Raw genomic sequence first — 12,044 nt, 5'->3', positions numbered from 1 at the left:
GGCATTTCTAAATTGTGCCTTGTGCATAGTTATATTGACACAGGACAAGAAAAAAAACTAGATTTATAAGTTTATTACACATAAGTAAATTAAGGATTACACGGAAGGCCAAACAGACATTAGGCTAGAAAACATTTGTGGGTCAATCTGTAAGCATGATGAACAGCAGGGGTGTATCATGACAAATCTTTCTCTCATTTATGAGTCTTCATACAATTTTTACATTTGTGCATGTGGAGACCGCTACAAATAGCCATCTTTTATATAGTCTCTGGAGCTAAAATGGACAAAGCGTTTTAGTCCGCCTGAATTGGATCTCCTTCGCCTTGTTGATTGCGTACGGAACACCGACCGCAGGGCCGTCTTTGCTCTGAGCCTCTTAGTTCCAGGAAGACCTCTTACCTGGAAGAGTAAGAAGAGGAGAAACAGGAATATACTTGAAATGCTGAGAGGACGTCGGGCCCGATAGCCACAAACCAGACATGAACTGTACTCGTCCTACCTGGTTTGTGGCTGTCAGGAAGAACTAAATAATTTCTTGAGTGTGGAGAAAAAGCCCTCTTGTTTCAACTGGCTTTCCTTCTGGCCATGCCCCTCCTTAAATTGCTTACCACTGCTGCCCCCACCTGGACACAGATTCACCCTGCGTCAGACTTGTGGAAAGATGAACGATCTTCACGTTTTGCGCTCGGAAATGATCCAATTCCACTTTGAAAATTATTTGCTACAAAGTCCAGTACCTCAATTTAGGAGTGAGCTAACTTTACTGATATAAGCTGTTGCTCTGCAAATTTTGGTGGTGTCAGTGAAATTCACAACAAGCACTTTTGCAGATAATGTACAACCTTTCAAAATAAGAGGCTTCAAGCTCTTTATTGCCACTCCCAGCTCAAAAGTACTCTAAAACTACACGTAAGACTGGACTACTCATTCTACCATATGAATTTGCCTAGCAAAAGTCTCCTAGCTTCATGTTAACGGCTGCTGAGAAATGCCACAGATGGACGAAGGAATCTTTTGGAAATAGTATTTCGGTGATTATAAACCTTCCGACAACATTTCAAAACATGAAGACAGAGGATATAACAATACTCAAACAGGCATATATTCTTTATCCTTTAAAAAAATGCATTCCTGTATGCATTATAGTGCTCACTTGTGGTAAGAGCACACAACACGCACACAATCCCCATTGAATTGCACAACATGATGATGCACAAACCAGTTATTTACATTCTAATTAATTATTCAGTGACTGTATTTTATAGTGAAACTACATTTTTAATTTTAGGGGGTATGGTGGAACCGATTAAATACATTTCCACTCATTTCAGGGTGGAAATACAATTTGAGTAGATATGAGGGTTGGCTACCTGTGGTGGTGGCTGTCACACCATTAACCGTTCCTTCCACATCTGCCTCATCCTCGGCGTAGCTCAAGAGTAGGGCTCTCTGCCGGTCTGTCAGTGTCCTGGCGGAGAGAAGAATATTTTAAATAAATAAATACATAAATAAATAAACCTAATGATGATTGGCACACCCCCCTTTCACATCTTACTTGGGTACTTTAATTTTGATATGGACATAGTGATCTCCAAAACCGTAGCCACTGACGCGGGCGATTCCTTTCCCTGCCAAGTGGATCCTCTGGTCTGTCTGAGTGCCAGCTGGGATCTGATCCAATGACCAGAGCGACAATCCTCATATCAGAGTCCAATACTTGACCATTATTGCCTGCATGATGCATTTTTGAAAAGCATTTACCGATAAATTAAGCGTTTCATAGAGGCCTTGTGTCCTGGCCGTGCCGCCCAGGATTGCTTGTGCCACAGAGACGTAAAGGTCCGAGTGGATGTCAGCGCCATTCCGCCTGAAGACTGGACTCTTTTGGACCTGAAAGCACAAACCATTTCCATTAAAGCCCTTTCATTTTTTTGTATCCAACTATCATAGGAGGAAAAAAAACGAGCCGCTGCTTGAGGCGAGGCGTTTATTTTTGAATAACCCAGCAATGAAACGTCCCTTGTGGCCACTCACCCTAAACGTGATGAAAATCTCTTTCCTTCCAACAGGCATCCGAACTGTCTGGCCATCCTCCACTCCTAAAAGGACAACACGTTCAACAGTTAGTTGCCGTTTGTTACTTTTTTTTTGGTGGTTGTGTTCAGAATTGTGGTTGCGACGGACCAGCAGGCACGGGGACCGTGACAGTCTTCCTTTGCTTGGTCTGTCCCGTCCCGCGGCAGGTGTGACACGGGTTGGAAATCACTGTTCCCTTTCCACCGCAGCGTCGACACGTGGAGCGCATCACGAACGGGCCCGTGTTCACAGTCTCCTGCAGCGGGGTGGGGGTGGGGGGAGAAACGTAGTAGACGGTTCAACTCACCTGTTAAGAGTATCACTTGAAAGATCTGTATTTTTTTTTGTGTGTGTAAAGAGTAGGGCATGTTGGCATTTATTATGGTACGGCATTTATTTGAAAAGAGAACTGTACTGGTCACTATTTGAGGACAAGGAGTTCACATGCTTTTAGGGATGACAGGAAGTGGGTAGAGGAAGATAGTATTACCATGCCGGAGCCGTTACAGTTGTGGCAGTGCTGGACTTTGGTGCCTGGCTCGTGGCCTTTACCGTCACAGCGCTGGCAGGCAGCTTCCGTGTTAATGGACATCTCCTTGTTGACTCCCTTGGCTGCCTGAGTGAACGTCAACTCCATGATGTACTGTGCAGGGAAAATGACACAAGTTGTAGGTAGAGGCTATGTCAATATTTACCAAAAAAAAAAGGATCCTCTAACTAAATTTTAGATATTGTGGTGCCTCGAGGTATAATTTTCATTTGTTCTGTGACCGTGCTTGTAAATTAAAACACTTTTATCTCCCACTCCCACTGTAATCATGTTTCAGCTACTACACAACAAACCTCTTGCGGTTGTTCAAAAATGGCATTAAAGTCTCCGAATCCACGTCCTGCAGAGAATTCTCCAAAGATCTTGCGGAAAAGCTCCTCCGGGTTCACGTTTTGTGTCTGCCCGGACCAGTACTGCTGCCCGCCTCCTGCTTGTCCGCTGTCAAAGCCCGCAGATCCGTACGTGTCGTACTGCTTCCTCTTTCCTTCATCGCTAAGTACCTGAGAAATAATTGTTATTTTATAGACGCTTGCGTGTTATAATAATAATTATAAAACTTAAAAGTGTAATAATTACAAACCTCATAAGCTTCTGCCAGCTGAGCAAATTTCTCCTTAGCTTTTGGGTCATCTTTATTCGTGTCCGGGTGGTACTTTTTGGCCATCTGCAGGACAACAAACAGGCTGTGAAAATACGGTACAGTCAAAATATGAGATGCAAATATTCCTGGCAAAAGCAGACCTGATAATAGGCCTTTTTGATCTCCTTTTGGTTTGCTGTGCGGGATACCCCAAGGACCTGGTAGTAGTCCTGCTTATTGGTGGCCGACGTACTTGTGTGAAATGCACACTGGGGGGCTTTGAAACCTGAGGGTAAGACAGCACACCTGAATTAGGCTTGTTAACTTAAAACTAAAGGGAAATGCTAAGTTTAATTTTGCTTGGCAGCATCAATTATTTAATAGCCTCGGGGGGTCGGGGGCTGAAAGTTAACATGCCTCGCTCTGACGATGTCCACTGCCACTGTTCAACGACCTGTATGTTTGCTTCAAAAATGCCTCATGTGCAACAATATCAAGGAATTCTAATTGAATTTAAGTCCAAGCTCAAAAAAAGACATGACAGTAAACTAAACATAGCCTCTCCCAGCATAGCATAGCCATATGCTAAAACCAAACGTCACTTACCGAGTAGTCCCTTCAATGTCAATCCTTTCCCAGCCCCACCACACGCCGAGCTCGCACTAGTCCAAAGCATCCCGGTTCCAAACGTGCATTCGCCACGGAGTGAGCCACGAGAAGCAGAGACAACGGCGGCCGTCGCATGGAGGTGCCGGTGCTGCCCGGAGGACACGATGACAGTTAGCCAGCGTGAGGAAGAACGAGCAGCTGAAGACGCCATCATTCCCACAATGGTCGCCTCGTGGCGCACTGCGCATGACAGGAAGTACTAAGTCACTTTGTTGTTACGTCATATTTGCTTCGAGAAAACTGTATGCCGGCATCAATAAAACAATGTGAATTAAAAATAAACAAACAAAAAAGGACTGCTTGAAAGTTATCCGTTGAAACAAAAAATGACAATTAATTATATGAAGAGCAGGAAAAGTGGTTTCCAATTTAAAGTTATCAAAATGTTAACTTATGCTGCATCCTAGTAAGATTGAAAGTCAGACTTTGCCGATTTACGACAAGGAAAGGTGCACGAGACCGCCCATTTCAGATGAGGTCTGAGTTGCAAAATCGGAAAAAAAAGACGCAATGTCACCGTCCGTCTTCAACTTTCGTCACTCGACGATTGTAACACATGGATAGTTATGGGAATCAGCAACCTTTGCTGTCTCCATTCGCCTCGAAAGCTTCGAGGACTGAGATAAGTCCGATTTTCTATCTTGTTTGATTTCAGCATTAAAATGTGGTTCAAACCTACGAAAAGAGCACTGTTACTTTCAGGGGTCAGCAGTGTTAGAAGAGCTACGCTGTCACCTGCTGGCGTTGATCGATATTGCTTGAAGCGTAAGTAAACAGCACCAATCTGTTTTCTTTTTCTTTTAATCTATGCTATTGATATTTGGGTCAACCCTTCTTTCTCGTACTTCTGATGTAATGAAGGACTGAATGTAGGTATTAACTTGCATGCCTCAACCCCAAAGCGAGTGCAAGACAGGAATGCTGTTTTTCCATTCAGCAAATTAATTCCAGGGATTCAACCAAAATAACAAATATCATAAGGGCACTGATCACCACCACCTCAAAATCATTTTTATTTAGTTTTTTTTTGTCTTTATTTTTTGAATACACACACTGAAGCCTATAAACAATGCAATTAATTTATTTTCACTCATCCGGCATCTATACATTACACTTACACATATCAGAAATAGTTTAACATTTAATAAAAAAAACATCAATAGCAATAACATCAATTGAAACTTCAAAAAATTATTAAAGTGTCTTCAGAAAAGCAAATCAACAAAATTTTCACATTTATTGTACAAAAATGCACGTGTGGTGAGCACGTCAGCCTAAAAGTGCACGCATGTTCCTCCTGTGCTTGATGTGTGTCCCCCCCCCCCCCCCCATTATGTAAGGTCGAGTGAACACTGAATTGTTTGAGTGTGATTGCTTGTGGATCTTATGTGTTGTGATTAACTGGTGATTAGTCCAAGGAATAACAACCTTTTCCCCCTTCTCGGCCAAAGTGAGCTAGGATCCACTTTGGCTTCCCTGTCATTTTAAATAGGATAAGTGATCCCCAACCACCAGGCCGCAGACTGTTACTGGGCTGCATAAAATGACTGAAAAAAAAATAGATACTTCATATATAATGAAGTTTTACATTTAAAAAAATCAATTATCTCTGTACACATATCAAACCGATCTCCTCTGTCATGTGATACGTTATGTAAAAAAAACGTACGCCCACAACAATGAGTTAAAACCAAACTTTCTCTTGAGAAAGACGAAAACACCGAGTGAGGACACAGAAGAGAAAGAACCACCAACTGTTTTTAAGAATATATAAGCAGTCCTACTTCAAATACGGGTTTATGGCTACAAGGGAACCTCACGCATCAGGCCACTTTTGCATAATATGCGATGACAGGCTGGCAAATGAGGCAATGAATCTTTAAAAAACTGTCAAAAACACACTGAACACTTGCTTTCTTTTCCAGTATTGTATCTTTGTGAAGTGGGACTTTCTAGCCACCCAAAGAAAATCTCGGAACAGACTGGAATTAAGCATCACACTCACAATTTCCCCAAGACGGGACCGGCACCAACAAGTACAGTGAGTGTATCTTATGATAAGTTGTATTTGTAATCATTTGTTTTTGTTTGTCGAATAGTATGATTGAAAAAGAGAATGAACAATTTTTTGCCACTGAAGTTATCCACTTAAGAGATGACGAACACTTCCAAGAGCGCGGCCACTGAGTGCATGCGGTAAAAGATGGCGAAAGGCAATCCGACGTTCACGATGGCAGCCCAGATGCTGAAGTCGTAGAATTCGGTTTCGGCTGGGTGGTCGAACTGAGGGCGAGCGCCAAATGCCGGCATGATCCAAAGCTGGAGTTGAAAAACAAGACAGTAAGAAATAAACGTTTTGCGATTGGGTTGGTTTGAAATAATTGAGTGCAAAAAATAAAAATAAAAAAATAGCGATGGGAAGTACAAATACTTTGTTACTCTTCTTAAAAAGACTTTTATTTCCTGCATGTGAAAACAAATATCTGTACTTTCTACCCCTTACTTTGTCAAAATACGCATGTTACTTTTTTCAATCAATGACAATAACTTAAACAGAGTGGGTTGAGGTCAACCGCAAGTAAGATTTGAATTGATCTGTCTTAGCGGCTTGTAAGGCAGCACATGAACCAGCGAGCATTAACAATGATAATGCAGCAGATTTGGAGAGGCAAGATTGTTTATAGAGAATTGTTTCATTGAAAAAAGACTCTGTTCTTTTTTGCTGTTACTTCAATGAAGGATATCAATCAGTACAGTCAACCACAACGTGTTTGAGGTTCGACATTTGGAGACTCGCCCCTTCCAGGAATCTTTCCTGACCTATTCTGTGTTACTCAAAAGCTTAGCCGTCCCTGTTCTCGGGACAAAGCAGTTTTATTACTTTGGCACCATCTAGTGGTATCTTGATGTAAAAGCAGTAAATTGACGCAAATTGATGAGTTTCATTTAGATATAAGTAGTGCTTAGCTGCCACCTTTTGGCATCCATAGGCAATTAAAACCCTTTTTAAAAACCAGTGATCGCTGGTTTCTGGGGTTAACTGGACTTGTACCTTTACCATTTTTTTTTGGTTTGACTTCTACTTTAGTATAGGACATGAGCACTTTCGCCACCTTAGTGAAATGATGTGCGTAGGATACTCACAATAATATTGGCCAACAGCAAAAAGACGGAAACTTCCTTCAGGACCCTCCTCTTCCACGTCAGTTTCTGTGGGTAGTGTACCGTGTGGCCGTACGGGGTCACCGCCGGCAGCTCCAGCTCGGGCTTGACTCTTATTTCCGATCCTTCCAGATGGTTCAGCTCTTTGCTGTAGTGGTGCATGGCATAGATGTTGGTCACCGAGGTTATGGTCTCATGGTGTTCCTCGTGGAAAGGCTCGCGGTGGAGACCTTCAACGATGAAGAAGTTCTGCAGCCCGATCTGGATCACCATTAGTATAGCCCAGGTCAGATTGAGCCTGTTCAGGTGGCCCTGGGCTCCAGATGCCACCATGGCGACTATCGTGAAGTAGCTGATGATGAACTGCCCCATGGAGGTTCCCACGAGCAGCCCCACATCCAAGCTCCGCGTGGGGTTCTTCTCCGAGTCGTGCTCCCGGCGATCCAGCTTGTAGATGGTCACGCCGACCAAGGTGGCCACCAGCATCAGACTTATTATAACAATGTTAATGATGAAGTGAATCAGCAGCGCTTGGTCTCTCTTGCTGTGGTCATCTTCTTTATCCTCCTTCATGTCCATCTCGTACACGATGAAGGTGGCCAGCCCCGCGAGTACCAGTACGATTCCAGCCAGGGGCCCAATGAGCGCGCCTTTGAGGTGGAACTTGTGGGCGTGGCCGTGGCTGTGCGGGTCGTGGGCCTCGCCCAGTCGGCCGACGTTTTTCCACATGACGTAGGCCATGGCGGAGGCGAAAAGGCTGTACTCGATGTTGAAGGGGTACAGGTAGAAGTAGGCGTCTTTGAACAGGCCGCAGGATGAGTGGCTGCACACGCATTCGTCCTCTCCGTAACTCGCTGCGACAGGAAGAAAGAATGGGGTTACATTGTTGCCGTTTCCTGTCACCAATACGCCAATGCAAGGGTGGGCAAAGTATGCTCTGGTCTGCTTTCTAAGAAAAAACTTGCCCATCTGCGCGCGCTGAAACTCAGTGGTCTTGAGCTCAAACGTTTGTCTAGCCCCTGTCAAATGGCTTCTCCTGTACCTTTGCGGATGTACAGGTTCCGTCCCCAGAGCTTATGGGAGCTGTTGTCATGGTGGTCGTTGGATTCATGCGTGTCGTTGCCGTGATCGCCACCGTGGTCGTCGCCGTGGTCGTCGCCGTGGTCGTCACCGTGGTGGCCTGTTTGGTGGAGTGACTCCTCCGTGACCGCAGCCATCCACAAAACCAGATTAATGGAGAGGACGAGCATCAGGCCGCACCTGCCCCAACCACCGCAAAAAGGAAATAAATATCCATGGTCAGGATTTGTTTTCAAAACCATTGTGGTCACGGGAACAAACATCAAACGTCATCCAAGGCACGATTAACCGAACCCAAACATGGAAAAATGATCAAATTTTAGTCCGAAAATTGTTATTAATTTACTGCATGACATAGTTTGGTTTTAGCCACGGGGGCCAAACCGTGGCCGGATTTTTTACTATCTGTACCTGGGATTTCCATCTCTGCATATGCTTCTTTTTTTCATCTATCTATGCCAGCAACATACAGTGGCACAACTGCTGTGAGATTTTTGTCCAGGTAATGTCAACTATGTGCCTTAACTGGATTTCAATGACTGAGCAGACTACTTCCTGGATCAAGCAGAAGGGCGGTGCTAGTTTGATTTTCCATAGAAGCCAAGCACATTGTGACGCAAAATAATACTTTGTACTTACTTCACCGGTATGACAAATATACCATTCCTCAAGCAAATGTACAATACAATACAATACATACAATACATGCTGATTTATATAGCGCTTTCACAACAAGGGCAGCTGTAACAAAGCGCTTTACAAAACAGTTAACATAAAGTAAGATAATAAACACAAGACATAACATAAAACACGGACAGTCGTGCAGTCCTAACCACTTTTCCGTTACCCGCTTTGTTGTTTGATGTAGAATGTAGAATCAATGTTTATTGTACTTCATGTTATTTTAATCCAAATGTAATCATACTATACTAAACTACAATACAACAAACAAACCAAAAAAAAGTGTAAGGACCAATTTTAGGCTGTCTTTAAATCTCGAGTCGAAGTCTGACTGCTGATTGAACTTGGAATTGTCAACAACTGAACAAAAGCTGCTTTTTTTTGGGACATTTTACTGCAATTCGCTAATTACCAGTCACGAGTGCACAGCCCGTCCGTTTCTTGCCCAAAATCACCTTGACATGCTCGATTTGCTTTCGCGGGCCAAATAAAATGATGTGGCGGGCCAGATCTGGCCCCCGGGCCTTGACTTTGACACCTTTGGTTTAGCTCGTGTTGTTGTTTTTGAAATGACTTGGAAAACGATTGAAAGTCTTTTCAATGGTCTTACACTTAAGCGCAGTGAGCTGAAACTTGTCTTTTCCCACGAACTTGGTTCGGAATTTGACCAAAACTTTCAGGGAAAATCACAACAATAGAGTCGTGCAACCGGTTTCAAATCACTTGTGATGTCAATCAGCGTCTGTCTATCTATCTGTCGATATGAATTGTCATTCTGGCAAAGTTAAGGCTGAGTGTTCGATTCTTCTTACGATTAAAAACTTGATTTTGTTTTACTTCCACGACAGTTACTGTAAGTATGTGTTTAAAACATTGCCTGTTTAGTTGATATACCCTGCGATGGATTTCAGTTGTTTCCTATGGGATAAATCTTTCTTTTTGCATGAATTTAGGGCAAGAGACAACTAAATTCCGTAAGAAATATTTGATCATCTGTCACTTACCGTGTAAGGTTCCTGTGTAGCTGTACGCAGTCCTTTGCATGGACCCACATGAAATACGTCTGAAAACAGATTTGCCAGTTGAACATTTTAGGAGACATTCCACTTCTAATTAGCATTGGGCACTTGACTTATATTTACCTGCACAACAATGAAAACAAGCTGGATCACGGGAAAAACAATCTTGATGGCCGACTCGCAGTGGAGGAAGCCGACATAGCTGGCGATCTTAAAAAAGTCCATAATGATACTGAGGAGTCCAAACAGCACCATTCCTCCTGCAGAGTTAAGAAGACGGGCGATGTTGAGACGTTATTATTAAGCTCACCCCCCCAGCAAAAAATAGCACATGTCAAGATTACGTACCCCTGAGCCACACGGGCCCGGCGTGTTGGTCCCTGTACGCCACGGCGTTTTCAATCCTGGCCGTGAAGATGATATAGTAGATCATCCAAATGCTGGTGATGATGAGGACGATAACGAGGAAAACCTGGAGGTCAGACATGCTGATGTCGACGTGCTCGTAAGCACTTCCGCTCACCAGCGCGATACCCAACATCAGGACGTTGATAAAGATGACCCCGGACAGAATCCATCCCCAGTTTCTGTCCCTTTCCTTATTCGAAGAACTTGATTTTTCAAGCGGGTGGTCAGGCTCGCCCGTGTTCTCCGCCGCGGCGCCATGCGGGGAGGCGTGACACTGACCTTCCCCGTTTTTGTTCATCCCGCAGGGTTCGCAAGGGCTCCCGTTGGCCAGACAGTCGCACGGGGAGCCCGTGTTCAAACACATGGTTGCTTCCTGCGACATAGGAGCGCATTTGAATTACCGGCAGCATCTGTAACTGTGGTTGAGACGTGACTGGTTTTACAAGCTTCACCCATTGTTTGCCATTCCCCCTAAAGAACCCGCCCAGGTTCAAACTTTTTCCGTGAGCGGAATCAACATAATTGGCACCTTGACATTGCGACACTGGTTTAGCCGAGTTCGTCAGCGAGTGGCCCAAAGTTTCCAAACTCATCATATTGGATTCTCAAATCCAACTCGTAGAATTGAGAAAGAAAATTTAACTCTTTTACCAAAGTGAAAGAAACAAATCATAGACTCTGAAATGTGATTCTTATTTTCAATTACACAAAGGAGACATTTTGATAACTTGGCAGATTAAAAAAAAAAAACAAAACATTGTGTTTAATCCTTACAGGGACAGCGGTTACTACAGTGGACAGCTTCGCGTTAGCTTCAGCTTTCATACCATCCACCAAAACAATCAATTTCCACACATTTGCTTATTTGATTTATTGATTCATCTCACCGAGTTTTAAAAAAGTCATTAAGATGTACAATCTCTTTTTTAAGCGTGGCCTGGCAACATTGTGAACTGACACGAAAGAGGCTAAATTCTCAAAAGGTCAACAGGGAAAATACTCATTATTCTGTCATAAATGAGTCGCGCACTGGAAATATATTGCTTCTCCGGTACTGTTGCATCTTATAACTCCCCAAAATATCAATCAACCAATAAATCAAAATCTCATCTGCAGTTGACTTCACATTTCTCAATTACATTTTTTTTAGACATTCATTCTGTACTCAACAAAGGTTGATCAAAGTAATGAACCTATTTTGACAAAGTAATGAGTCGCAAGTCCAAAATGTCTATTTTCAAATGTCGGGAGTGAACGTAAAGAAAAAATTGTCAGATTCTAAAATGTTTAATCAAGTGCATTAACAAAGTATGACTATTGTGCAATAACATGCACTCACACTGATTCGAAATGACAGAAAAAGTGACTGTAGAGGTTGGACCTTACCTGTAGACTGACCTGACCGCAAGTGTGGGATGCAGAGGTGTCCGCCCCCCTTTTTATAGGCGTCCGAAACACAGCTGGAGGAGCCACAAAGGTCAATAAATCTGTCGTGAGCAGCGAAGCATATTATGGCCAAACAAATCCTGTTTTGCTCAAAATACTCCACGAAAGTTCAACATGTTTCCAGGTAATACGTTTATACGTTTTTCTCACTAATTCCACCGCACACTGAAACCGGTTCCTTCTCAGAAAATACACGCGACGTTCTGTATACACACACATACTGTACAAGTGTATGTGTGTGTGTGCTTTACATTTTCACTGTTACTTCAGTGGATGGATGGTCATATTACATTATTTGATGATTTTCTACATATTTTCCGATACTACTGACTATTCTTGCTCGTTTATATTCACATGTGCATACATTACA

The 12,044-nt window shown here is 43.2% G+C and overlaps 2 protein-coding genes across 4 annotated transcripts; both read right to left on the bottom strand.

The window, feature by feature from the left end:
* Positions 1–60: 60 nt before the first annotated feature.
* Positions 61–4,055, bottom strand: dnaja3a (DnaJ heat shock protein family (Hsp40) member A3a). 3 transcript variants are annotated; one of them, XM_052048939.1, is made up of 12 exons: positions 3,816–4,055; positions 3,371–3,495; positions 3,210–3,293; positions 2,923–3,129; positions 2,570–2,722; positions 2,188–2,335; positions 2,038–2,102; positions 1,765–1,893; positions 1,559–1,674; positions 1,374–1,471; positions 503–626; positions 61–402 (listed from the first exon to the last, which is right to left on the bottom strand). In XM_052048939.1, exons 1-11 carry the CDS (start codon positions 4,030–4,032, stop codon positions 517–519), a joined length of 1,452 nt encoding a protein of 483 aa, XP_051904899.1. In that variant the 5' UTR covers positions 4,033–4,055; the 3' UTR covers positions 61–402; positions 503–516. The 3 variants fall into 3 exon arrangements, with proteins under 3 accessions (XP_051904899.1, XP_051904900.1, XP_051904901.1); XM_052048940.1 differs by lacking the exon at positions 503–626; XM_052048941.1 differs by lacking the exon at positions 61–402 and having other exon boundaries at positions 503–643.
* Positions 4,056–5,206: 1,151 nt separating this feature from the next.
* LOC127589674 (proton channel OTOP2-like) lies at positions 5,207–10,792 on the bottom strand. The gene is made up of 6 exons (XM_052048931.1): positions 10,169–10,792; positions 9,944–10,080; positions 9,806–9,864; positions 8,083–8,300; positions 7,023–7,894; positions 5,207–6,197 (listed from the first exon to the last, which is right to left on the bottom strand). The coding sequence occupies exons 1-6, from the start codon at positions 10,608–10,610 to the stop codon at positions 6,027–6,029; spliced, it is 1,899 nt and encodes a 632-aa protein (XP_051904891.1). The 5' UTR covers positions 10,611–10,792; the 3' UTR covers positions 5,207–6,026.
* Between the last annotated feature and the right edge of the window lie 1,252 nt (positions 10,793–12,044).

The sequence above is a fragment of the Hippocampus zosterae genome, chromosome 17, assembly GCF_025434085.1.
Source record: "Hippocampus zosterae strain Florida chromosome 17, ASM2543408v3, whole genome shotgun sequence".
NCBI classification, from domain to species: Eukaryota; Metazoa; Chordata; class Actinopteri; order Syngnathiformes; family Syngnathidae; genus Hippocampus; species Hippocampus zosterae.
Note: the sequence above shows the minus strand (reverse complement) of the source record. Positions and strands in the feature narration are given on the sequence as shown.